The 27,715-nt window shown below is 37.7% G+C and overlaps 1 protein-coding gene across 12 annotated transcripts in view; it reads right to left on the bottom strand.

Moving 5' to 3' along the window:
- Positions 1–528: 528 nt before the first annotated feature.
- Positions 529–27,715, bottom strand: part of Adam22 (ADAM metallopeptidase domain 22) — a 267,323-nt gene continuing 240,136 nt past the window's right edge. Inside the window, exons 27-33 of one of the 12 annotated variants that reach the window (XM_008822497.2) lie at positions 24,217–24,324; positions 21,606–21,706; positions 21,236–21,302; positions 18,951–19,061; positions 15,424–15,453; positions 11,110–11,233; positions 529–6,958 (exon numbers count right to left, since the gene is read on the bottom strand). In XM_008822497.2, coding sequence (XP_008820719.1) covers positions 6,938–6,958; positions 11,110–11,233; positions 15,424–15,453; positions 18,951–19,061; positions 21,236–21,302; positions 21,606–21,706; positions 24,217–24,324 — 562 coding nt within the window. In that variant the 3' untranslated portion in view covers positions 529–6,937. The other 11 variants (XM_008822498.2, XM_029558383.1, XM_008822502.2 and 8 more) reach the window with 11 other exon arrangements.

Here is a 27,715-nt window from a genome sequence, read left to right as displayed (position 1 = left end):
ACATTTTTAATCTTATAATAAATGTGCAAGCCTTTCCTCAGTGATTTCTATTTTTCTTGCACTATAACAATACTTGGGTAACTTTTTTGCTCAGCAGACTATCAGCTGAAGGGCAAGGAAATGCAAATGCCACAGTTATGACTTGTAGCTCTAATGACTGCTTGGGAGAAGATAAAAGGACCAGGAGCAACAACTTGGAGGCAGTGAATTCAGGAGAAGGCAGCACAGGCGCAGCCCTGGGCTGTGGGACAGAGTGCAAGATATTAATCTTCAGTAGAGCAGGGGAGAACTCAGGAGGAAAGCAGATGGGTGAGTCCAGAAAAGTCCCTAGGCTTCCTCAGGGGGAAATAGCCCAACAAAGTGAACAGCCAGGCTTTCCGAAAGGACTGTTCTATTTCTCATGTCAGTTGTCTCTTCTAGGACCTTGTGGAACAGAACAAATTTCCTTTAGCTAACCCCTGGAAGAGCTTCTCAGAGATACTGACAAGGTGGGGGGGGGGTAGAAAAACTATTAAAGACAGCCACACATCAAAATAACATAAATCTTTTATTGAAAGTCACTTTATTGATGTTAACAATGAGAATAACATAGAAAACTCTGTTATCTTATTAGCTTCAGAAGTGAATACTAAAATTGTGCCAGAAATTTGAATCTCAAGTTATAGCAACCTTTAAAAACAGCAAGATTTTGTTTGCCTACAATGTAAGAACAATTTTATAACTCGAACAGCCATAAAACAAATCACGCTTGCTCAGGAAAGCAATTGCCATATACATTTCTATTGGTGTTTGCCAAAACCCAGTGATTTTGAAAATAGCGTAAGAACTTGAAGTGCAGACTAGGAGAGAAAGGTTAAAACAATGCAAATCGAAGTATCTACACATGAGTACCTACTTACTCAAAAAGCTGTTGCTGTAACACTTCCTCCTGGGGTGATGTCTGTCTGCAGATGGGCATCGCATCTCAAAGGCAATGGATGTGGGGAACACTGGCATAGGCCTAATGCTGACCAGCGTATGAACTGCTTTGGTGGGCTGAAACAAGCAGTTTCTGAAAATCATCTTTTGGAAATGCTAGTTTGGATGGCAAATCTTCCAACAAGTTAAAAAAAAAAAAAAAGTACATGCTTTGTTTCCTGTATAAACTTACTAAGCACTTTTGCAGTTAGTGTTTAAAAAAAAAGCTTCTAAAAAAAAACAAAGGTGTTGGGTTATTTGTACCCATTAAAAAGACTAGTTGCAGTATCACAGTTTGATACTGTGCCGGATTAAAAATGAAAAGTGGGGTTTCAAATCAGGCAGTGATACACATGTATAATTTAACAGGAACTTTGTGTTACTCCTAAGTGTATGAGTTCGTTTCAGCTCTTTCTGTATTGTGTTATCTGATAAAACTTAGCACCTCTATATTTAAAGATTTGGGCTATTTTGTATCATTTTTAAAACTTAACCATCAAAGTAAATCGTATTCTGAAATGTCTTAAAATTAGGTGCAGATGGAGATATATATATATGTATGTATATATATATGGAGATATTCAGAGGAAAACTAACCTGTTTTTCAAAAACAGAAACTGATGGTCTGTGTGTGAATTATATTAACAAGATTGTCTAGTCTCATTGTATGCCTTTTTTGTAAAATGAATCAGAACAAAACACATTTTGCTCCAAGGACACTTAGAGATGTGAGATGATGCTGCCCCTGCTCAGAACCCTTGTCATTCCTGAAGCCTCTGCCAGTGTGATACAGTCTATGGACACTATAGCAGTAACACACCACTGGACAGTGAAATAAGTATAGCTAGCACTAATGCTCTAGAAAACAGCAACACACACAAGTCTGCTTTAGTCACCCAGTACCTTTTCCCTCTGACATGTCCCTGTGACCTTCTTGAACTCTTCTGCACATTTCATGTGAATATCCACTGTACGCCTAATGCCAGGACTAAACATCCCAGGATCTCCCAAAGCTATCTTCTGCTTAGCCCCTTCCTGAGATTTACACCCTGAGACCCATCCCTTAGTCATTTTCCAAGTTGCATAATCCATGCGGGCATGTCAAAAGAAAATTAAAGACCCCATCCCTGCTCTGTACTGCTGTTCTCCCAGTTTCCATTTAAGCCAAAGAAAGCACTGGCCTCCATGATAGGTGATGTTTCTAATCAGGAGAGAGCAGATACTTTGGAAGCAAGAAGACTCTGGAAGCATCCATAGAACCCCATAGTGAAGATAATGTCTTCTTAGGCCATGCATATGAAAAGCAGAAATACAAACGATGCAGGTCTTTTAAGTTTTGACTTTCTGTTTACAGATTTTTAGATGCTCAATACTGGGGACTGACAAAACAATGAATGGGAATGGAAATGGAAATACTACCTGCTGTTTTCTAAGTCTTGCTGCATCTTGGCTCTGCACCTACAGGTGTGGTAGGAAAACCCTTAGAGCTAAAAGTGCTGGCCCCCCAAAGTATATGCTCTGAGCAAGTGCTAAGAGCTCCCTGCGGGTACACTCTAACAGCATGCAGCTCACACACAGCCGAATGGGCTGCTACCTCAGCCAATGTTCACAACTACCAACTGCGTGCCTTACAATACAATAAAAGGAAAGCTGTTCACCTAAGTCCTTAGTTCTGATGCCAGGAGAAAAGACACTGCATCTAAAATCAGAAGAGTTTTAAATACCTCGGGGGTGGAGCAGGAATAAATCTTTGAGCCTCCAATTGAGCCCTGTTCCAAAGAAATGCTTGCTTTTTATATAAAGCTGGAATGGGAATGAAAAATTCATTTTGACTCTAAGGAGGGAACATAGGTAACAGTTGTAAAAGAAAGCAAAGTGAAAAGAAACAGACCATGAGGAACACAAAAAGGAGACAATATGCTGCAAATGGGACTCTAAGTGTTTCAAAGTTCAGGCCACCTTGTCACTGATTAGATGACAGTTACAGTCTGCCCGGTGCAGGGCATCCAGTCTCAGCAGCTGGTGGGGCCCTATCAGGCTGCTCAGACAGGTGTCTTGCCTCTTACTCCTGTCAATTCCAAACTCTGTTCTCCTCTTCCCATATACTGCAAACTGCCAAGTAACCTTCTTTTCCTTTACATTTAAGTAAAAGAGAAATAATCTTTCTTTCAGGTAAGGACTTATTATATTGAAAAACCACAAGGAAATATCAAAAGTACTGTGTAAGTTTAAGGTTAAGATAGATCTATATAACAAAAGAAAAATGATGTGGTGAAAAAAACCAATGAACAAACTTGATATTGAAATACTAAAAGTGAGTAGAAAGATCACACTTCCTCTGACTCAAATATAACTGTAAAAAGAACAAAATCTGAGAGGGTCAACAGGGAAAGTAGCCACAGAAGGTCTACTGTCTAGAACAGTAGACAGGATGAAATTAAGCAGACATGTAAGGAATCAACAGAGAAGAAAGAAATGCAAGCTTGTCATGGAACTCAAACAGGAGTCCTCTTTCTCTGGGAGGGCACAGAATATCTAATTTTATCTTCACAGTTCCTTCTTTTAGAAACTTCATCAATCTTCCGTTCAGAAATTCTATGCCGGAATTCTAAGTGCAAACACAATTTTATAAGCCTTGTAAATCAAGAAGGGGGGAAAAAAAACTAGCATCATTTAATAAAGCACTAGTATCAAAGTGATAAGTAGGCATCTTAATCCCTTATTTTCTATCAGCCAGTATTTCTTTTAAGGAACAATTCTAGGGATAGGGTATTCCTCAGTTACCACCTAATTGAGGTGCTGAGATTTTTGTTTTTTTATTTTTCACAAATACAGCAACTACAGCACATTGAGAGCCCTCATGTTGTACTATTTGAGAGGTATTGATTTCTCTCTTTCCACAGACTGCATGTGACTAGAGAACATTTTCTAGCTTGCTAACTCTACAGGAGAATTTCAATTCCCAACTAAAGGAAGTGGCTGGGAACAGTAAGTCTGGACAGTCCATTACTTAAGGACTTTAGGTTACCCTAGACCTCTCCTGGTGACTCAGTAGAAAGTCTTCAATGTTCCTTTATCCAGGACGCATTCTGACTGGATAAATAGACTATCTCGGGCATCTAGACTATCACTCTGCTTCTCTATCTATGCCAAGAGAAAAGGTATACAATGAACATAAAGGCCAAATTCCTGCCCTTCTCGGCAAATGAGTCCACAATGGACTGGGAAATGTGAATATTAGTTTCATGACTCAAAACTGCTATGTAAATTCAAAGTTTCTCTTCAAAACAAATATTTTAAAAAGAAGTAATTACTGTGCTTGTATTTGGTGCCATGAGTCCATACTATCTACTTCCGTGAATGAAAAGTCATTGTGTATTTAGATCAAATACTCTACAACATCAACTGTAAGTCTACCAATAGATGCTTCTTGAAACTACATCTATACTAAGGTTTGTCAGTTCAACAAATGGTTCTAAGAATGTTTAATAATGGGAGATAGATACTCAGGCTAGAACATTAAAGCTATTATAGTTCTGAAATCATAATCTCTGCAAATTAAGCAAAACCTTTTCATTCAGTTTCATATGAGGATGATTTCAGACTAGAGCAACTATATCTCCCAAAAGGCACATGATAAAGATTTTAGTTTTCAATAATAATTTCAGGTAAATTTAGTTGAGGAAGTGAGGAAAGACAGATAGATAGATAGATAGATAGATAGATAGATAGATAGATAGATAGATAGATAGATAGATAGGTACAGAAAACTAGCAGACTAGCTAGCCATTGTGGATTCTTTCCAAGTTAGGGCTTATGTAACTATAACTACAAGGCATATTTACACGAGGCACCTTTCATTCAAAGCTATAAACTCTTGTAGTCAAAATAAACCTTATATTACATTAGCCTTTTATATACTCAATACCAGAAAACATTCAGTGCACACTTAAAGTGATCTTGGTAAAAAGTCACTTCACTTGCTACATCTTTTTATCTGTCTGCCCTTCTGTCTTTAGTTTAAGATACATGGACACATTGCCCAACACTCACCTAAACCCTTGTCTGATGGACTGTTTTACTGAGGCATCAGTAACCATATCCTTTCCTGTTATGAGAAAAATGCTGTTTTTCACTGTGTAATTTTGTATGATTAAAGTGGTTTCAGAAGAGAGGTCCATTGCAGAAATGAGGAGACTCTAACACTGCCTTCTAACTTGGCCCCTGGTTTGGTCATATAACTTGATTCTACATAGAGATGAAACAAATTGTGTTCCTGGACACTGTGGGAAGAAATCAAATGCAAAGGGCATTTCTGAGTTCTTGTCTGATGACTCCATTCCTCTTGAGAGGCAGTAAGGAGAAAAAGGGAGTCAGAAGTAGACCAGAGCAGACTATGTGTTTGAGTCTATCAATTTCAGACCTCACTACAGTGGCTTTTTTTAAAATGACAGAACTGCATTAAAGCAGCTTTTAAACTTTTATTTTAAACAAGCAGACATTCACACAGAATCCTCATTCTTTTCAATGGATTAAAATAAATAAGGCTCAAAACAGACTATTTTCCTTGCCAGCTAATGGTATAACTTTGCAGTTACTGCATCTCTGTAGCTTTAACCCATTATGCCCTGTTGAGGCTTCCCACCTTGGACAGGAAAAACATCCATCCTCTTGTTTCAAAGCCAGTCAGAATGACCTGTTTCAACTTACATCCCAGTGATGATAAATGTGTGAATGTTGCTGTTGTGAAAACAAGTCATTCCTTTCACAGATAAGGTTGACTGAAATGATTTTATCAAGGAACCAAAACTTCAGGCCAGAAAGCATTCACATATTGGCAAGATGGAAGCTACCCACTCTGGGCTCTGGGTCTTTGGGGCACCTGCTCAATCTCAGCAAGATACATTGTGGAGGGGAGGGAGGAATCCATGGCCTCCAGATAAGACTAGAGGATATGTCCTGGGACTGAGAACAGCTTATGTGACACTGGTGACATAGAGCAGATGGGCTGGCTGATTCCTAAGAGCCCCATAGTGTCCTGAGGCTGCATGGCCACCACACACCTGGATTCCTACATTCAGCAAGATGGAAAGTCCAGAAGTTTGGCTGGGCATTTTGTTCTCTTAACTAATTACTCAATAAAACTGCCTCCAGACTGTACACAGTTTAAAGGGAAATTACATGTTTTAGACAAATACCAATTATGAAGAGACATTTTTACAGCATTGACCACTATATTTACAACATCATCTGCTTATACTCTGAAGACCACTGGATGGAGAACAATGATATGATTGTGACTGACTGTTTTTAGGCATTTGGCAAAATACACTTATGTGTAACAGTTGCTTTTTTAATTTTAAAAATGTTTACATATGTACAGTTGTCCTTGTATGCTGATATAAATATGAAAAGTAAAAAAAAAATAAAAATAGGTGTTTAAAGTTAGCATATGGGATATTGATTCTCAAAGCTTTATAGTCCTGAAAAAAAGTCCTATATGCCTTAGCCCTGCATGCTAGTTTCTATCATGAGATGTTGTTTCCTTGTATATGGAAAACAATAAACAGAAGCTTCATGCATATGGCATTACTGTTTATAATGAAGATGTGTTTCAGAATGCCAGGCTCTGAATCCACTACTGTCCCTTAGGAAAACTTGCTACATTTGGGTCATGTGAGTTACTTTTGTTGATATTCTACATATATCTGTCATGCGGATTATCCAGTGCCAGACCATAAATGGTTCCATGTTGTAGTGTAACATTTCATTAGTTCTTTTCATGGTTTGGTTAAATCCTAAGCCAATGACAAAAAGAAAATGGTATCCAGGTATGACCCGTGGTGTCCTCTCCTCTGGCGTCTCAAAGGGTCTTCGAATTGTCTGAAGAGCAGATAGATTTTGCAATGATTCTGTGAGGCTGGATTTCTATAAAAGTTGAAGTAAACAGTTTCGATGTGTCACATGTAAACAGCTGTTCTTAAATGGATGTCTCCCATAGCTGCACAACAGAGACAAACAAAATGACACATTGTGAAGGCAGAAAGAAGACATTCTGAGCTATGAAAAAGGATTCCATTCATACATATGTGGCTACAGCTAATGCTCTTGCAAGAACTAATAAATGGATAAAAGACTCCTCCAACTTTTAGGTCTCTCCCCTAAGCCTGCATATCAACTTATCTTTGTGTGTGCGGGGGGAAAGGGGGTAGTATGTCGGGGGGGGGATCATGCATACATGCATGTATGTGTGCATCTATCTGTACATTGCCCATGCATGTACATGAGGTCAGAGGAGGACTTCTGGTGTCCTTCTCTATTGCTCTCCACCTCGTTACATTGAGACAAGATATCTTACTGATGACCGAACCCCTAGAATCCTCCTGTCTCTGCCCCCTCAAGTGCTAGGGCTATAGGCATGTATAGCCATGCCCAGCTTTTCATGTGAGTTCTGGGGAATTTAAACTCAGGTCCTCATGCTTGTACAGAAAACACTTTACCAACTGAGCCATCTCCCCATCTTTAATCTGGAAAAGTTTTAAAATCCACTGCCCTGGTAGCACACTACACCAGCTAAATCCAAAAAAAAAAAAAAAATTTCATTGGGTGCAATTTGGGTTTAAAATATTTTGAAAGCTTTTCAGATGATTCCCATGTATAACCAAGGCTAAGAACTACTATCCTCTGGGAAGTGTGATTCCATCAATACAACCACCATCCCCATAGATATCAGTATGGGCCTCTGAGCAAGCCACACACTTTCCAAGTCTGCCACTGCCTCCTGGAATTGTCCTCCAGGAGCTGACATGTCAGCATGGAAGGATGCAAGCAGGGCAACACTTCCCTTCCTTAATCCCATCCCTTCTACTTGCTTCTGCTCCCAGTTTTTTACACTGAGCCTAATCAGATCTAATTTGCACAATGCTAGGTAATTGCCTTAATGGAAGAAAACAACTTTGGCACAGTAAGATAGTTCACCAGAGAAGGGAGGCTGTTTTCAAAAGTCTGCCAGTAGAACATATTTTCAGGCAATATGACTCATATGAATATACATAAAGACAAAAAGAGCAAATGTCTAGAGTCACTTAGGTTAATTATGATTTCCATCCAAATTCCATTTTGACAGGAAGTATAAGATAGATCATGGCATATGAACTTTTGGGAAAGTTACTAAATACATATTTCTTTTTTGTTTGTTTTTTTAGACAGGGTCTCATGTAACCCACAATAGCCTCAAATTCACTATGTAGCTCAGGCTTTCCTTAATCGCCTGTTCTTCCTGCTTCTACCTTTCAAATTCTGGGATTACAGTCATATGCCACCCACCACATCTGGCATACGTATCTTTTGGGATAGATTAACATGCTCTTGCAAATCTTTATGAAAATCTTGTTCTAACATGAATTGTAGCATATGCCACAGAGCTATCTGCATTAAGACAGCTTTATATCTCATATCTCTTTATTGTTAAATTGCTCACTCCCTTGTTCTTTGGAACCAGAAGGAATCTCTTAACTGTGAGGATCTCTGTGAGTGGACAATATGGCCTGGTGGAGAGGAGCTAATCAGAGGGCTTACGGAGTGTCCCAGGTGAAGAAAATCTGAATATTCAGATAGTGGTTTGGAGTGGTTCAAAGACAGGATTTTAGCCTCAGAGAGCTGTATTTTCTTCACATGTGGTTATAAAAATGAAATAAGTGAGACCTTGTAGAAACATTGAGAAAGCCTAAAAGTCATGATTACCCTTATTAGAAACAAAGAGCAAAGAACTGCAAGATCACCTGTAGCAATAGGCATGCCTGCTGTATCTGTGTGGCTATACCATGGGGCTGCTGACATGAACTGTTTGTTCAATTTTCCACAGCTCACCAAGACAACCCAGAGACAGGGGCCACCTATTCTCCAGGATTCTGGCTGGTCCACAGAATCTAGAACAAACCAGACCTTTCATGCTACTATTCCAGCAACTAAAGTCTTCACCAGCACCCTGCCCAGCCCATGGAAAGATCATGGGCCACCCTAGGCAACTTATTTTCATGGTCTCCCAAGTGTAAACATCTCCAATAAGCTACACCCTGGTATGACAGCAGCTGAGAGAAGATCCTCGGGTTGACAGAACAAAACAGCAATACAGACAATTTAGCTGAAAACAAGGGATGCTATAATTAGATAATCCTCTAAGGAGGGAAGAATGATGCAGCCCTAGACTTCATTATCAACTAGCACATCACTGAGAACTGAATGTCTATCCATAAGCCTTTTACAAAGCCAGAAAACTCAGGGCTGGAAATCTGAGTTATTCTTCTTTTCCATCTGTTATCATTTCTTATACTGATAGATAGAGGTAGTTTTCACAGTTAACAAAACACCATTTCCTATTTGTAAAGACTTTTTGATTACAGGGGGTGGAAAGATGGCTCTGTGATTAAGAGCATTAGCTGCTCTTAAAGAGGACATGAGTTTGATTCCCAGCCACATGGTGGCTAACAACCATCCATAACTCCAGCTCCTGGGGAATCCAAAGCCCTCATCTGGCCTCCATGGGCATTGCACAACATAAGTGTATTTACATACATGCAGGCAATACACTCGTAAACATAAAATAAAAATAAAAGCAAATAATTTTTTATTATAGTAATCTGATCAGCTTTGAATGATCTGTTTTCTTATTGACTCTGGGTTGATCAAGTCAAAATACAAATGATCCATATTTACCTTAAACCCTACAGTTCAGGATTAAAGATTGAAAGCATCTTTCAAGACCAAAAAGTCTAAGAACTCAGAAGCCTCTGCCAGATAAATCATCCAAGGCTTTTAAAGCTTTACCTTTTTTGCAACATTTTTTTTCTCAGAAGATCAACATTAAGATAAAACTGACCATAACAGAGTGTAGACATCAGTGATCATTCTTTTTGTTTCTCTATTTCACTTAAACCTTCGAAGGTTGGTTTGCCACGCTAAACTTCACTTTATCTCAAATTTCACAAAATGGTTATGTTCTGGTAATGTTGTGAGTCCATTGTATACTGATTTAAATGTAACAGGTGATTTAATAGCTAAACAAAATTTCTTGGGAATTATATTTTTATAAAAAGGATGAATACCTACATATTTGTATTTAAATGTAGCTTTTGGGAAGCTGGAAGGATGGTTCAGTGGTTAAGAATGCTTGCTTCTTTCCCAGAGGACCAGAGTTCAGTTCCCAGCACCCATGTCAGGCAGTTTACAATCTCTTGTAACTCTAGTTCCAGGAGAAATAATACCCTCTTCTTGGCCTCCACAGGCACCTGAACTCGTATGCACACACACACACACACACACACACACACACACACACACACACACAATTTTTAAAGAATAAAATAGATCTTTTTTAAAATTTTGACTTTTTGGAGGATGGGAATGTGGCTCAGAGTGAGAGCATTTTCCTTCCAGGAGAGCAAGGCCCTCGGATTCAATTCTTAGTACCACAAAACAATAAATTTAGCTTTTTTAAAAAAAAACATAAAAAGCTGTTAGAGTCTACCATGCCCTTTGCAGTATTCTTTCAATATTACAAATTTTTCAAATTCCTTTTCCTTATATACAAATTCTACCCTCATTTGGTTCTCTTGTCACAAGTTCCTATTTCTAAAATTCTATGCAGTTTTTTTTAGCCAGTGAGAGACCCAAGCAAGGAGACTGGGCATGGAAAAGGAACTCTTACTTAGTCTCTCAAATCCCCAGGCAAGAAACTCATAAAGCAAATTACACCCTTTGTTTTTCAAACTCAGAGTTGAATATAAGAACAATGAAGAATGAGAGGTAAGCTCAGAGTAATGACTAACATACACCAAGTATCTCTACAGTATACTAGGGAAGATTAATTTGCATATGTTTTCAAGTAAATTACTTCTCATTTTCTTGCAAACAAAGTAGGAGAATTAGTCCTCTTTTAAAAGGTGAACTCAGGCTTAGGCACAGTAGTGCAAGCCTATGATTCCAGCACTCAGGAGACTGAGAAAAGAGGATTTTCATGAGTTTGAATCTAGCCTAGGCTAGATTAACAAGAGCCTGTCCAAGTTGGGGGTGGGGGAGAAAAAGAAGTAGGAAGAAAACTCAAAGATTAGCACTAACATCCAAATATGAAAGCATGCGGAAGTCACTACATACCCTGGCACTCTGTCGGTTGGCTTTCTTCTCCTCATCGGGGAGTGGGGGCATTGGGTAAGGGTATTTTCTGCTGGAGGCAATAGATCCAGTTGATGAAGAAGGAGACTTGGCAGGAGACAGAGTCCTGAGATGTTGAGAACATAGGAAATGATTATCATATGACTGCCTAATATCATTTTTCAAATATCTGTAAAGCAGGTTCAAAACAAGCTCTCAGACGTCTACTTTCACAAGCATCTACTACAAAGCTTTAGCTACTGGGAATATAGCTCAGTCATTCCAGAATCTGGAATGCTGGGATTTTAACTTCCTAATTCCACAACAGTGATGAATTGCTTAACTGTTTCTACACAGAATCATACTTTTAACTACAAAGCCAATAATAAAATTTCATCTAGAGTAAATAAAAAGCTAACATGGAGAAGGGAAAAATTACTCTAAGAGCTCATAATGGTAAATTAAACAAACAGCACATTAATATACTGCCTTATTTTTACCATTTAATGAAAAATGTTTCTATGTTCAATAATTCCAATTAAGAACTTAAAATATATTATCACTGATAAGATTTATTAGTTGCTAAATCACACTTTAGTTTACATAAACTCATGCATTTAGAGGCCAGTGTTAGTTGTAAAGGAACAAAGGCATGTACAAGGGTTTTAATAATAAATTAGTAAACATGCAAGCAGTAAGGAGTGCAGAGTTCCAGCCAAACAAAGTCTGATGAGAACATACAAAAATGGTCTAATCCATCCCTATAATCAGCATTTTTGGAAAAGCAGTGGTCTATAACACTGAAGTGCTTTGATGTTTGTAAAGCAATTGTAATATTTATGCCTATGTTGAGCACACTAGGAGAGATTATTTCTGTTTCTAGCTTGTCTTTAAGAGTTAAAAAAAAAAAAAGTTTGAGTGAAAAGTAGGCACTCATTATCTGTAGGAAACAGATAACTACATAAGCTATGACTTTCCCAAATGCTACCACTGCACCTGCATGACTCCTGAATTCCTGTGCAAGGTGTAAGCACCTGCATCTCTGAACTACCCTGCCACATTGCACCTCTTCCGCTGTGCCTGGCTCAGCCTGGCAGTATGGGGTTTATGAAGCACTGGGCAGGGCAGGATCCCCATCCATGCACTATCTGGCTCTGGTACTGCCATAGCTTCCAAACTAATTTCCATTTTAAGGTTGCTGAATTCAATATTAGCTTTGAAAATGCTTTTTCCCTATGTACTCTGGGATCCAAGTGAGTATCCTTAACTGATTTAAAAATCAAGGGTGGTCCCATTCACTTTTAAACCTTAACTCCTAATGTTCTTCTGTTTTTGAAAATTAACCAGGTGCACTCTCTAGCAGGTGCTGAAGCAAAACAGCTCTCAGGTTTCTTTGATGCTAATACGCACAATTGCTGGGTTGATGAATGTAACTAAGAATTACAATACTTCAATTCCTATAAAGTTCTATTAAAGCAACATATTGCTACATATTTTCTGTGTGTATGTACGTGTGTGCGTGTTCCTGTGTGTGCAGAGGCACATGTGTGTAAAAGTATGTGTGTAGGTCAGAGGTCAACCTCCAGTGCTGTTCCTCAGGTGTAATCCACCTTGATTTTTGAGACAGTGCCTCTCTGATTAGGCTAGGCCCCCAGGGGTTGGCCTGTCTCTGCCTCCTTAGCACTGGAACTGGAAGTGCAGGCCACCATGCCTAACATTTTTATGTAGGTTCTAGGGATCAAACTTAGGTGCTCATGCTTGCATAACAAGCACTTTACCAACTGAGCTATTCCCCAACCCCCTGCTGCACATTTTTAGAATTGAAAACTTAAATAGCTTTTTTAGTAAAATGTTTTAAACAGGATCATGGCTTTTATGAAACATTCAATATGTATAAAATGAGTACAAGACTTTTGCACTTAGATATTTAAGTGCATACTTCTAAAAAGAAGACTATCAACTTGGGTTCAGCTTTTTAGCCTAAACATTACTCATTTTTTAAAAAAGTCCAAGTTCAAGAAAGATAGACACACAACTAAATCCTGTTTTCTCTAAGATCATGGAAACAGAGTCTTCTTTTTGACGCAGTAGAGCTGTACAACTAATAATGAGTAAAACAAAACAAAACTGGAAATAGTCTTCAGAACCCCAAATAAATTGCTCTCCACTGCTTCTCACAGTAGTACATTAGTTAATTTATACTCTGGACCTGGGGGGCAAGAAGAAACCAAGTAGGACAGCTTCAGTAGGAAAAGATAGGAAACAGCCTCCAGTAGGACAAGGCCAGAGCAGAGATTAAAATGAAAGTTGGGAACGGGGCAGGGTGTAGGGGAATCATAGTTATACAATGAAGGTGGGCTTGTGTGCCAAAGGACTGTGGTGCATCTTGGGGCTCCATTTTCATATATAGGCATACAAATCACATGAGCCATTTGCAGGGCCACTCCTTATCCACTTGTGTACACAAACTAATTTTACAGTAGCCTGATCCAGGAGGGTTTAAATGTCCTCATACAGGACCTAAACTTCCACTCTTCTCTATGACTTTTAAGTGATTACAAAGGAATGAAGAAGGAACAGATTTTGGAGTCAGAGTTTCAGGCTCTAATTCTGGACCTGACATTGATAAGCTGAGTAACCCTTTGTACCCCAGTTTCCTCCATCCAGAGAAAGGGACTTAGAATGCCTGCATCATGTGATGTGAGAAATAAACATACGGCAGGCACTTGACACATTAACTACTACAATTTATTTTTGGAGTTGATATATTTTTCATAAGATTGTGAAAATGGGCTCAAAAACCACAGATGAAATGAGTAAACAATTGGATAATACTCTAGAGTATGGATGCCTCTTGAGAGCTTCTAAGGCACTGGTCATCAGCAGATACTCTTCTGCTCTGATTTCCTGATAGCCTGAGTACATGCTGAGGACAATTAGGAAAACCACTGTCATATAAGAACTGGAGAAAGGAGCACAGCTGAAACCCACTGGTCACTCAGAACCTATAAGCTTGCGCTACCTAACAGTTAGGGATACCATGTTTTCAATGGTACGCTATATTTTGGACCAGTTTGCTGTGGGTACAATGTCTCCATTGTATTTTGACAAGAATGCCACAAATCCAGCCCCATAAATGTGATTAAGAAGGTGACCTTTGCCTTCGTGGTTTTGTCAAGAGAGCTTCAGTACAGGGTTGGTAAAGCCCAGGCCTAGATGTGAATGCACTTTAGGCCTCCCATGTGAGGTTTGGCTTGCATGAAGCATAGATGAAATACTCTTGTTATGTCAGAATCATGGTGCTAAGAGCTCTGGGTCATCTCAATTATTCACCACTGCCACCAAAATTCAGAGTTGATATTCAAGTCTTACCAGCACAATCCTTACTAATCAAAAAATGACAGTTGTGCTGGATAGCTTTAGTGTCAACTTGACACACCTGGGTTGAGGGAGCCTCAGTTGGGGAATTGCCTCTATTGGACTGGCCTGTGGACATGTCTGAGGGGCATCTTCTTGAGGAGTGAGCCGGGAGGGCCTAGCCCACTTTGGGTGGTGCCACCCCTCGGCAGGTGGGCCTATGTTGCATAAGAAAGCAGGCTGAGCAGGAGCCAGGGGAGCAAGCCAGTAAGCAGAGTTCCTCCATGGCCTGTGCTCCAGCTCCTGCTCCCAGGTTCCTGCCCTGAGTGCCTACCTTGGGCTCCCTGATGAACTGTGACCTGGGAGATGTAACCTGAATAAACCCTTTCCTCCCCAAGTTGGAATTGGTCAGAGTGTTTTGTCACAGCAATGGAGAAACAAAGATAACAGTCAAATTATAACTGCCCAAGGAACTTTACCTTTTAACAAAATATGAATATTTAATAATTAATCCTTAACGGGACTATGTAATGTAGGAACCAACATCTCGCATTGAAAGACGAGATAAAGGGACCCTCTAAAATTGCCTTGCAGTTTGCTCGTGCAAGCAGGGGTTGCTGAAGCATTTCCCCATCCAAAGTGCGTTCATGCGACTTCTGGGCAGACCTGGGAGGCTGACTTTAAGAATTGGGAACTCTTCTCTCCAAGCCACATCAAAAGTTCTCAGCTCACCCAGGGGAGGTAAATCAACTCTTCCGGGGTACCATTTCAGAAATTATTGCTGTATACATGCTAAGTTGATTTAGAAATTAAAGCCCTAATGCTTATAGGGCCAAAATCTTCCTTTTTGGGTGCCATGGGTGGTACAAGCTACAATCTGCCCACAAGCCTGATAAATGGAAAGAGAAAGTAGGACTACAAGTGAGCCAAGATTCCAAATAACATTCAAAATCATCTTACCTGTACTCCTGACGTTGACCATCTTGGGAGCTACAGGTGAGGGTGGGATGTTTGAATGTGAGTGTATGTATATGAGGCTCAGTGTGGAAAAGGATAAGCAGAAGACAGGGCAGAAAGGAAAGATGGGGCATAAAAGCAGAATATATTTTTGTAAGCAGGCAGGAGTGATGCTTTACTTGGCTTATAGGCAAATGTTATGGATCAAATTAAAATGCAGGTAGGTCTAATCATTTTCTCAAACTATATACAACTAAACTAAATGGTACACTGGAAGAGAACGTCCACCTTATATGGGTGCTGAGAGTTAAATACACATATTTTCATATCTGTTCAGTGCTGACCCAAGTTGTGGCAATAAGTAATATAAAAACTGTCAAATTGTGCTCAGAAGGGGTAGTGACTGAATCTGTATTTCTTCCTCTCCTTAGTTTTCTACAAAAATAATCAGATATAAAGTGGACATTTACCTAAGTAACCACTTTAACATTAGATGAAGTGGGGGGGGTGCTGCCATTAAGAGCTCTTGGAAATTCTAACTTATAATACGAGTTTCAGAGAAATGAGTAATTTAGAGTCTCTGAAATATAAAGTTCTCTTGTTAGTCAAGAGTGCTTTATATCTCCTTCCTGCTTATGATGTGTTAGACAACATTTTTATTAGCATAAAAAATCTTCAGTTGCTTTGCTTAGGGTCTGTAAACACTCTTCTGAACATGGCCCTTCTCTGGTAGCAAATGTTTGTGTGGAATAAAGGAACCTAAGCTCCTCCCATACTGGCATGTGGTCAATAATATCACAATGATTTTCCAGTTAGATCAAATCAGTTTCTACCTCAAGAAAAATTCCTTTTCATTTAGTTTCTTTTAGTGTTTCTCCTGGAGTTGTCATATGCACTATGCACTCTTAGGTAGTAAGGAGGAAAAATGCATTATGAAACTACTAAAGTCTAGAAATTAAATTATTGAGGTTAATGGTGCTTCTTTATTAGTGGAAAGTATGGTTCATGCCTATAGAACACTACATAGCATAAAATGAAGAGAAAGCTACTAAAAAGCTCAAGATGGTGACAGGGACATGCACTAATTGGCAACCCTTTCAAATGGCTTCATTTGAAACATTCAGAGAAGAACTAGACTTGCTCAGGAAGCCAAAAACAGATTAAAAGGCAGCAAATAAACAAGGACCTGGTCCACCTATAGAAACTTGTATTAGGAGATACAAGATAGAGAGCTAGTCACACTACAGTATTTGTATGTGCTGGGAGAGTTTGAAAGGGAAATAAAATTAATTTATAAAATACCTAAAGTACGGTCCTTCAGTGTTTTTATTCACATCTTCTACCCACTTAGCTACATTATAGTCTCTTTTGAACCATGGGTTTAAATACCTGCAGAAAGCAATGGAAGGAACAAAGAAAGCAGAACAAGATAGAAAATCTGAAAATACATAGCACAAGCTTAGCCAGGATGTTTTCACCCTCCAAATGCAAGTGACCATTGGCAAATAAGTTAGGATGGATGTTGGTGCTTATGAGGCAGTCTACACAGCGGCATAAGACTAACCTCAGCTACATCAAGGCTCAAGGCATTCTAGAACTATTCAAATATTTCTGGGAAAGCCTTTTCCAGTGGCTTCTCACAATGAAACTGCCTGTCAGAAGTTCCATTCACCCACCTCTAAAGTGGCTTTTTTCCAGGCCACCTCTCATTTGGTTCCTTGGTTTTTTTCAAATGATAATGGTACTTTTTGAAAATATTCAGGTAGCTGCCATTCCAACCTGACATTTAAGCATATAAAACTCAGGACAATTTAAAGGAACAAAGTTCTCATAATAGCAGGATGAAAAGACTTTTTACACAGCCGCTGTTTCACTCCCCACAGTTGAGTCCAAGCTGGAGTCAACAGCAAGTACTCGGCTCTCTCTATAAGGAACAGAAGGGGTCCTACACTTTGATCCTAGAGTCCCACAGCATATTAAGTTTGGTCCAAATAGAACCTCATGGTTCTTGAATCCAAGTTTAGCAATGTAATTGCAGCCCCAAGGTTCCTTCCTCCTCTTTGGGCACTCCAGACTAAAATGTTCCCATTAGGAAATGGCCTTCAGAAGTTGCCTTCAGAATGTCTGATAGTGAACCATTTAGATGGCTGCCACAGAATCATAATGGCCTTAGCAACACCCTGATGGATCTGGTCACAGTACCATCAGGATACTGTGCAAATTTCTAAGAAGTAAAACTGGAAATATAGTTGGTTTTCCCTAGAGTTTCTTTAACTTTTTTAATTTTGAAATCAAGCAAAAACACATCCCCTTGGTATTTGCCTTACAAAATAATATTAATTTAACAGATTCAATGCTGGAAGAATTTTGGAGTTTTTACTGGGCTTTCTTACTTTAAAAGTAGCTTCCATAGCACCATAAGGCAATGAAGATCTAAGTCCTCTAAGACTTATTTGGAAACAAACTAGGAGAAATTATAAAATACATTGGTTTTAGTTAAAGTTTGTTTCTTTATACCAGTTATTTATTCATTATTTGTAAATATATTTAAACCCCAACCACTACATTTCCAGTTATATTTAAAAATAAGGTGATTTTTTCCATAGCCCTTTCCCTCATTTTTAGCCACAACCAAGGTATTCTACAAGAGAGCATTATGACCCCCTCCTGAAAGAAAGGTTTTGTTGATTTTTATGCTTATAAGACCATTTTTGCTGGGATAATGTCTCCTGACTCAGGAAGAACTCACATTAGTTTTGCCTTTAGCCACAATCATTGCCAACTTGCACTTTTCACAAAGATAGCCAATTAAAACTTGCATGAACATTTCCACTAGGACTTTGAACAAAAACAAAAAGTCAAAAAGCAAATGCAGCCACTGATGAAGGCTAGTAAATGCTCTGGTCTGGGGATAACTACAGAGAAAGCCCATGCAGCTGTTGTCAGGTGAAACATAGCCACACAGCAGAGTTTCCGGCAGCAGGCGGCCACTTCCTGGGGGGAGACCTTTGTTCCTTTCACTGACAATCTTAGAAACTTAAAAGGACAGGCATTATGGCTGATCCAAGAAAGTTCCAACCACATGGCTTGACTTGTAATTGATGGACCTTTTCCTCTATTTCAGAAGAGTGTGATCACTTCCCCAGAGCCACTGCAGCAAACTCTGGGGACCTGCCCAGGAAACTGTCTTCACACAAGCTTTCTAACATCAGTAGGTCATGGTTGCTGGAATGGTGGGACATTACCAAGCTACAATAAACCTGCCTACATGGCTTGACTTGGCTTGTTAGCGAAAAAAAAAAAAAAAAAAAAAAAAAAAAAAAAAAAAAAATGCATTGGGCAGGATAGGAGAAGCTCTTTATGTTCTCCATGGTGGAGAGGAAAATTAGCTGGTGCTGGCTGGACCAGGAGCGCCACTGAGCAGATACAGGGGCTCAGTCAAAGATCAAACAACCCTGTTCTCAGCCAAGGAGGGGACTTGGAGGGAGATTAAGTGGCAGCCCAGCATGAAGGGGCAGGTGGAGACTGACCTGTGATCCAGACTCCCTGTCTGGGGGCTGTCAGAGCCCCCTGAACTTATGCCTTGGGATGGGATTGTCTGGGCGAGGGAGTGCCCAGGCTCAGGTGCTTGGGGCTCCCTCCTGTAAAAACACAATATATAATACAAAGTCTAAGCCAAAAAATTTTTTACATAATGAACAACAATGAGGGAGATGCAAAGGCTTTGAGTGGGAAAACAATACAACCAACAAGGACACTCTGTTTTGTTTTCTTTTTGATTATCAGAGCATGCATTTGTGGTGCATGTTTTAATTCATGTCCCAACTTTTCATCATCCTTTGGGATGATGTGGTACTAAAGGGAATGCTGAAATATAGACATGACATAGTTCTTATTGTAAGGAAAGTAAAGCACATGTCTCTTGTGATCATTCTGGTCCTAGTATAGCCACAAAATGATATTATTATAAATTGCTAACATAATTATTTATATGCAATGTATCAGAAATTTTTATATTTCAGAAGTGTATGAATGTGTGTATATATGTGTACATATATATTCATATATACAATTCCCATGCGAGAAAGTTTATGAGAATAGCAGTCAGCGTCACAAACTGGCTCCATTTAATTAATGTAAGTCATGTAGCCAAAATCAAAAAATTCTAAAAAATCTGAGGGACTCCTTTCCCTCACTAAGATGATTCTATTATAATGTTATAGTACATATTATAACTTAATTATATCACAGGCAGGACTTCTCAAATGCTATCCATAATATTGTGATTTTTATCATGTGCTATAAGTAGAAATTTTACGGAAAAAAATTTAAAGAATTGATTGCTCTAGAAAATATTATATGAATACTGTTGAACACCATACATTCTTTGGGTCCTGAACACATAGCTTTAACACACTGTTGAACCTGATTTTCTACTTAGAAGTTGTGGAAGCCTAGTTATAGGAAATACTGTTAGAATACTAAACAGTCCACAAAGGAAGTTCTCTGGAGTACTTTGAAGTTTTATCTGTGTTCTTCTGAGCAACCAAGATAAGCTAAGGAACTCTTACCAGGTGACCTCATGCAAAACAAACCAAGTAACATTCCAAGAAGAGTTTATCTGCAGTGAGCCCTAAAGCATCTAAGCACCTTGGGAATGCATAATAAGATAAACTCTAGTAGACTCATTATTTTTGATGGAGTTCTATGATGCCATTCTGGACCATGCAATGGTATCACTTGAAACTGCTATTATTTCTAAGGTAAAAGTATCCTCTAATAATTGTAGATAAGTCACTTATAAGATAATACCATTCAGGTGGAAGGTCCAAATTTCAGGGCAATATTATTATTCCTAGACTGAAAAGGGCAAGGTATATATGACAGAAAACCTAAAGTAGTTTCTGACAGTCAGTTAACAAATACCTGCTACTCAGACTTTTTAAGTAATGAAAAGCAATAGAGATCCTGGAAATAATAACTACCACTACAGTGAGATAGAATTAGAAATTTTCAAGTGCCTTGAAAAACTAAGTGTAATTACTATCAAGGAGCAGGGTCAGTAGAAAAGGTTAAAGGGGAATAAAAGTCTGTGGAGGCTGTGTTTTGCTTGTACTTTCTTAAATGAAGAACAAACAAAAAATGAATGGTGTTTACTTCATTATAAGAGACTTTAAATTTAACTTTGAACCTGACCTTTACTAAAAAAAATATGGCTATCATTTAAAACAGTTAATGTTGCATTCGTGACAATGATTCAGTTAAAGAGCAAGTTTAGTAAATGCCCTTTTAAATGTCCTCAGAAGGAAAATTTAAAAGGGAAGCTCATTCCATTAGTCTGAGAGAATGCTTAGATTGCAGCCATGGAGACCTCAGAGTGCTGGCTTCAGACTGAGCACTGTCATGCTCTAACAGAGTGAGGATTCACCCCAAAGCTTCTAGCCTGTGAGTATCCAGGAGAGGAAGGGTGACCCTTTGAAATGGTTGGACCCCAGGCGATGACAAGAAAGGAATGCTATCATAATTCCCTTAGAAGGGAACCAAGACACCATAATGGCAGGTGACTGGAGGAAAAGCCTGCAGCAAGGGCGAGACCCCTACTATCAGTGAATATTGGCATGGGCACAGTTGCGGAGATGCCTATGTAAAAGAGAAAAGCCATGGTTAATTTTTTTACAGGACAAAGATAATTAAAAAGACAAAACCAAGACAAGAGGCATAGCAGGTGGTACTTTTGACTGTCTGCTTAATTGACATTTGACACTAATTGTACAGGACCTTGGAATGTCTTTTCCCATTACAGGTTACAACTTACTCAGTTGAATTAGATCGAGGTCTAAATCTTTTGCCTCTGATTTTCTTTCTGTTGCCTCCCAGGTTACCTGAAAAAGAGTGTTCACAGCTACAGTTCCATATAGATAAATGACTGTTTTACATTCAATTACACGAATACAGCCTCTGTGGCACTGTACAGCCTTCCCAATGTTTCCTGTGTATTCTCCTATGAAACTCTGTCATTTCCCATCAACGAAAATGTAAAAATAGTGCCAAAAACAGAAACAAACAACTGGTCTCTTATTCTAAACCTCTTTGTTGGGAGAAGAGCTGAATCACAAAGGAAAGAATACATCTTGACATCTAAAGACTCAGAATGCAGATCTTGGACTCAGAATATTGGTCTATACCTTGCCAGGAATTACTTCGAGGTCTCCCATTTTCACAGATGTCTGAAATATGCTTTGTGTCTGGAATCCTTTCACTCCAGGAATGAGAGAGTCCATTTGACCTGAAATTAAAAATATGTATATATTGTTTAAAATGTAATCAGACAAATGTTTTGGAATCACTAAGCAAAATTTCTAATTATCACTGTACATAAAATAAATCAATAAAAATCTGGGAAATGAAAGAATGAAGAAAATATGAAAGTCTTCATGAAGAAGGCAGAATTACACAACATCCAATTTAAGAAAAGTCAAATACAATGGAACCCCATTACAATTATTCATAAATTAAAAATATCAGAATAAAATGCAAGCCAATTTACATTCTCCAGAACACATCACCACATAGCAATTCATGTATTTCAGTCACAAAACCCCACTAGCAGAATTATAATGGGGTCCCACCATAGATGTTTCTTAATTGTAAAGCAATGATTTCCATTCAAATATTATGAGAACATGGACTTTTAAGAGATTACACAAAATTTGCTCAACTGAACCTGGTTAACTTTATCAAAATGAAACATGGTTTTTTTTAAGGGTTTTTTTTTTTTTTGCCCCAAAATAAAACTATTTTCTGAGAATTGGCATTTTTCTATACAAATATGGCCCAAAGATCACAATACACTGTAGTGAATTGTCTAGTAACTAAACTGAATCAGGTCTTTATCATGGAAGTATCTCTCACAAAGCCCATGTACCATTGAGCCCCTCTCTATTAGTATCCTATTATAATTAAAGGAATTATCTACAAGAATAAAAATTTACACACCTACCTTATACCACATGAGAAAAGAATTGTAACAAATATACTCAGAAGTCTAATGGTTTGATATGCTTTTGATTGCTTAAAATCATAACCTATTGCAATATTTCCCCAAATCTGAGAATTAGTCAAATGGATTTTAAAGTTCCTTACTGGATAGTTTAGAAAACAACACTATACTTTAGAAAACAACCACTTTTCCACATATCATGCTGGTTAACTGCTCATAGTATCAATTTGAAAAGGAATCTTTTTCTGATGAGTGAAAATCAATGGAACTTGACAACATTTCTAGGTTGGAACTTTATCAATATCATTTGCTAATTATAGATTAATCCATATTATGTATGCAAGGATAACAAATGTTCCTGAAACCCACTGATTTCTCCATTTTCACTGTTATTTAATTTAAATTCTGTATTTGACAAGAAAATATTTGTATGGGAGAATCCTAGTAGATCCCTAGTCACCTTCTTGTACCCAACAAGTTCTCAACAATAAATTAAAAGAATACACTTTTAAAAAACACCCTTCTATAGAACTATACTTCTGGGCTCAAAATTAGCCCTGTTTTTGCTTTGAGTTCTGTTATATAATGAAACCCCATCTTCTTTCCTTTATGTTTAAACAAGTTCTCAGTTTCTTCTATGTTCCTTCTTGCTTAATGCTTACAAGGACTGAGCACCAATGAAGAATTTTTTTTTTTTTTTGATAGGCTCTCCCTAATCCCAGCCTTCCTGGAACTCACTCTGTAGACCTGACTGGTTCCAATCTCACAGAGATCTGCCTACCTCTGCCTCCTGAGGTCTGGAATTAAAGGTGTATGCCACCATGCCCAGCATTATCAATGCAGAATTTTTACAGATGATCCACCCTATCTAGAATACCAGAAGAGATCATGGTTGTTCTCAATAAATTAGTTTTCTCATTCTACAAAGTAACAAATGTGCCCAGTCATGCATAGGTCTACTAAAACTTTCTCTATCCATTACACTTCCTTGGCAACTTTAAAGAAATTCTTCTATATAAGAATACTTTGGTTTCTTTCAATATGAAGATAGGTCTCACTCTCTGACGCATCCTATTTATTTCTTCTGGTCATTTAATTTCAGCCAGTTATAAAGCATGCGGAATTTTAAAAGGTATCATACATCTTAAGATATTAGAATGAGAATATATATTTACCACTTGAGACATATAAATAATATATTCATCCTACCTGTACTATTATAAAACTAAGGCAAATATTAACCATACTTGTCAACTAAGGTGAAATTTATAAAGTCTACAAATAATCATTCCCAAAAAAGCAAATTCATAATATTCAAATATGAATCACAGAGAAGCAATCTTTTCACAACAAACAGCTTTGAAATATATAAATTAAAAACTATTCAAAGCAGCACTTATATTACCAAGTTATCTTAACTGAACTTATTGAAGCATGACAGTAACCTTTTTCTTTGACTACCAAGCATGACATAGCTCACCATTTAAATGTCATCCAATACCACATATAGTTTCTTAAGTCATGTACAGTACGACTGAAAAACCCAGGGGTTTCTAAACAGATTTAGAGTGACTGTTTTATTTGTTTCAATTTTGTGGCCTGATTTGTAGAAGTGGTTCTGAGCATATGGCATTTTGAAATAGAGTAATCAAAGAAGAAGGGATACTATTTTTTTTAACATTCAAGAAAGAAGGAAGAAGTAATCAAACCTGCTGCAAAATAATGAAATGTTCTGACTAATGGAATAATGTGTGATGGAACAGGTGGAAATCTGAAAATGCGACAGAAAAGCAGACCTCTTCTTAGAACTAGATGCTGAGTTTGTGCCGACTCCAGGAGGAATGTCGCTATAAAAAGAGTCGCCATCTCCAGGCTTTTTTACATAATCTCCCTGGGGTAACTGTCTAAGGCATAATAAACATTTCAGAGTCAGAAAACAAGACAAACACATGAACACAGACATATACAAATATTATTTCAGGAAAAAAGAGAGGTAGGGATAATGGTCTACATGAATCAAATATATAACACATAAGATTATTAATAAATGCAACAAGTTCAACTCATTCTAGCTGCAGAGGTCAGAAATACAACCATGAAGTCTTTGAAGCTGGATGAATAAAGCTTTCAGGAGAAATATGGAAAGATGAGTTATTTTCATTATAAACTCATTCTACTTGAAGATGTTAACTGCAATTAGTTTTGTCTTTAAAAATTGATGTTGAAGATACGTTTAGATAATCCTTGCTCAGATAAAGCAGTTTTTTTTTCAATGTGGTGAATAAACTATTTGTGATTTGAAATAGATGATGAAAGTAACCTTGATTTAGTTTTTAAAGATTTGAATGGTTTCTATGTTATTCTGTAACTAAGACTAATAAAACCTTGGCACTCAGGCTGGAGCTTTGCTACTTATTTAAAAGAAATAACAAGAAATTGACAATATTCAAAGTGGAATCAACACTGTAATTTTATATCAGACAGTAGACTATGTAAAGGAATATAACTGAGCAAGAGGAAGAAAGATTTGAAAAGCAGCTGAGTTTTTAGGGAGACTGTGGACAGGAATTTATGACAGATGGTGGTAACAGTTCTCTATCTCCACTGTAGCAGGAGTGCAAGAAGGGCCATCTGTTTAACCTGCACTGGACCGGAAGCCACTCGCCTCATTCTGAATGAACTAAGATCAGCACAGCTCTACTATTTCTCATGAGGGAACTGGACAGAAATGTTAGTTAGGCCCCTAGACAATTCTCCCACAAGCCAGTCTAATTATTTGTCAACGCATGGCCTTCCAAACAGAGTGCTTCCAAATCTTGATTGGTTTCATTCAGTACAGTATGTGGAGGTGTCAAAAGCTAGCAACTGACCAAGAATTGTTATACTTAAAAAAGTCTCCAACAAAAGCATGAATTCTCTAGCCCCCTTTCCAGTCCAGCTTCTCTTTAGCTATCCTGAGTACCTGCAGATGCTAAATTTTATCCCTTAAACATTTTCAGATGTTTGCTTGCTCATATTGATTTTTATAATGTTGAAAATATTTAATATACTTAGTATATAGTTCTTTCCAAAGACCAAACATCTTCTTCCAAATTATTTGGATATAATATATCCACATATTATAAATCTAAAAAAGAATTTTCAGACAAATAAAACATGCATTTTGATTTTAATTTGTGATTTTTAACTACTCCATATAGTAACTATAGAAAATAAACTAGAGTGTAAGACTAATTCTACTCTTGACTGATAAGAGGTTCTTCCAAAATATTTTTAATTCTGTAAGTAACTTTCAGTCTTAATGGTTACTAAATAACATTAATTTTTAGGACAAATAATGTAAGCCTCTATTTTTATAATATTGATAAGCACATAACAAATAAGAGCCTTCCTATACAAGAAATCTCTTATCTCTGGAATTGTATTTTGTTTTATCCTATGTCAGAAAAAAATACTCTTTTAATACTTGAAAAAAATGCCCTCAATAAAATCAGGGCATTTTATTTTGTCTGAGGAAGGAAATTTTCCTTTTATATCATATTAAAACTTATTGAAAAAACTATAGACTGTTTCAGTACTATCTCATTTCCAGTAATAATTTTTATTAGTTCCTTTTGTCACTATTACCATTAATGACTATTTTGTTACATTTATGTATGTGTGTGTGTGTGTGTGTGTGTGTGTGCGTGTACACACACACCACAGTGTATGTCAGAGGTCAGACAACAACTTGTGAGTCTATCAGTTCTCTTTTCCATCATGTGGATCCTGGGAATCAAACTCAAGCCATGAGGCTTAGCAGCAACTGCCTTTACCCACCTAGCCACCTAACAAACCCCTAATGATTCTTTTAATAGGGTTATGAGCTGTGCCTCAACAAATTCAAATTTTCAAAAGCCAAGCTCTTTCAAAGCTCTTCTGGAAGAGCTCAGAACCAACTTGACCTTCACATTACTCTGATCTACCAAATGGCCTCCTCCTCACTTCCCTTCCCTTCATACTCAGTTGATGGGCCCCATTTTGGTTTGCCCTCATCTGGGCATGTTTCACCATCTCTTTAATGCAACCTCTCTGTAGCCCATGGCCATTTTTGACACAGTACACAAATATTTCAAAAGCAAAAATATTAAGCTGTAGGCTTCAGTATCAAGGCTAGAAAAATTTCAGTCTAATACAATTCCAGGACATTACATCCTTTTATCACCTTGGCCACATGGGTCCTTACCTATCTCCACTAGGGAAGTCTCCAGAATATAGAAGCTACCTCTTAGCAGTCTCCTCAAATATCTCACAAATAATGGAAGCAGCTTTCTTTGTATGGTAAATGTCAGTGATAGATTATGAATTTTGTTGCAGATTTCTTAAGAATATTTAATATCTAGGAATATATGCTTTCTACAATATTCATTACAAATTTTAAAAACAACCACTCATTGCTTTAGTGAAGATAGAGAATATCAGGTCCCCAATAAAATAACATTTCATCATTTGCTCCAAAAAAAAAAATAGAAGACCAACTTGACTTAAAATTTTTCACTGAGCCTCTTTTTCCAATTCTTTACTATTTTTATGACTTCTGTCTTAAGTTTTTGAGTGCTTTTTTACTGTGTCTTCAAATTTGGATCCTAAAAGTGATTAGGTGGCCTGAACAGAGCTAGGTTTCAAGTGGGAAAATTACTGTATATTTATCACATTATATGCAAATATTATATATATATATGCATGTCTATATATAAATAATTACCAAAAGAACATAAGTGATATGCAACCAAGCTCTTTTTCCTTAAAAATAAAAAAAAACTTTCCTAAATTAATTGCAGGGTATCTTTTTTTTCTCCTATGGGTGGAATGAATGCACCTTACTAAATAACATTCTTTTAAAGGAATTTCTGTTCTTTATCACCAGAGTCAACTCCTGGAAGAACAGACCATAGAAACTGCAATTACTATTCCTCAGCTTGACAACTTCCAAGGTTACTGACTGTTTTTCTTCCACCTCAGAAGACAGTGTGCTCATGGTTATACCATTTAGAGTTGAGCTTTATAAATTTAAACATTAAGGAGGACTTTCTTTCATTATCCCAAAAGCCCTTAGCCAAATCGATGGTTCTGTTATGACAGAAATATGACTTTCCCTAAAAGTATCTATTTATTCATAATATTTATGTCATCAAACCTTATGCATACCCAAAACTTTAAAAGTGGGGGAAAAAAAATCACATTGGTGCTGAAGGAGACAGTTCTCCAATTCCTGTTTCATGCCTGGACTATTGCCTCTTTTAACAATATGCCCAG

The sequence above is a fragment of the Nannospalax galili genome, unplaced genomic scaffold (genome assembly GCF_000622305.1).
Source record: "Nannospalax galili isolate Female #2095 unplaced genomic scaffold, S.galili_v1.0 scaffold85, whole genome shotgun sequence".
In the NCBI taxonomy this organism is placed as follows: domain Eukaryota; kingdom Metazoa; phylum Chordata; class Mammalia; order Rodentia; family Spalacidae; genus Nannospalax; species Nannospalax galili.
This window is presented reverse-complemented; position numbering and strand designations above follow the sequence as displayed.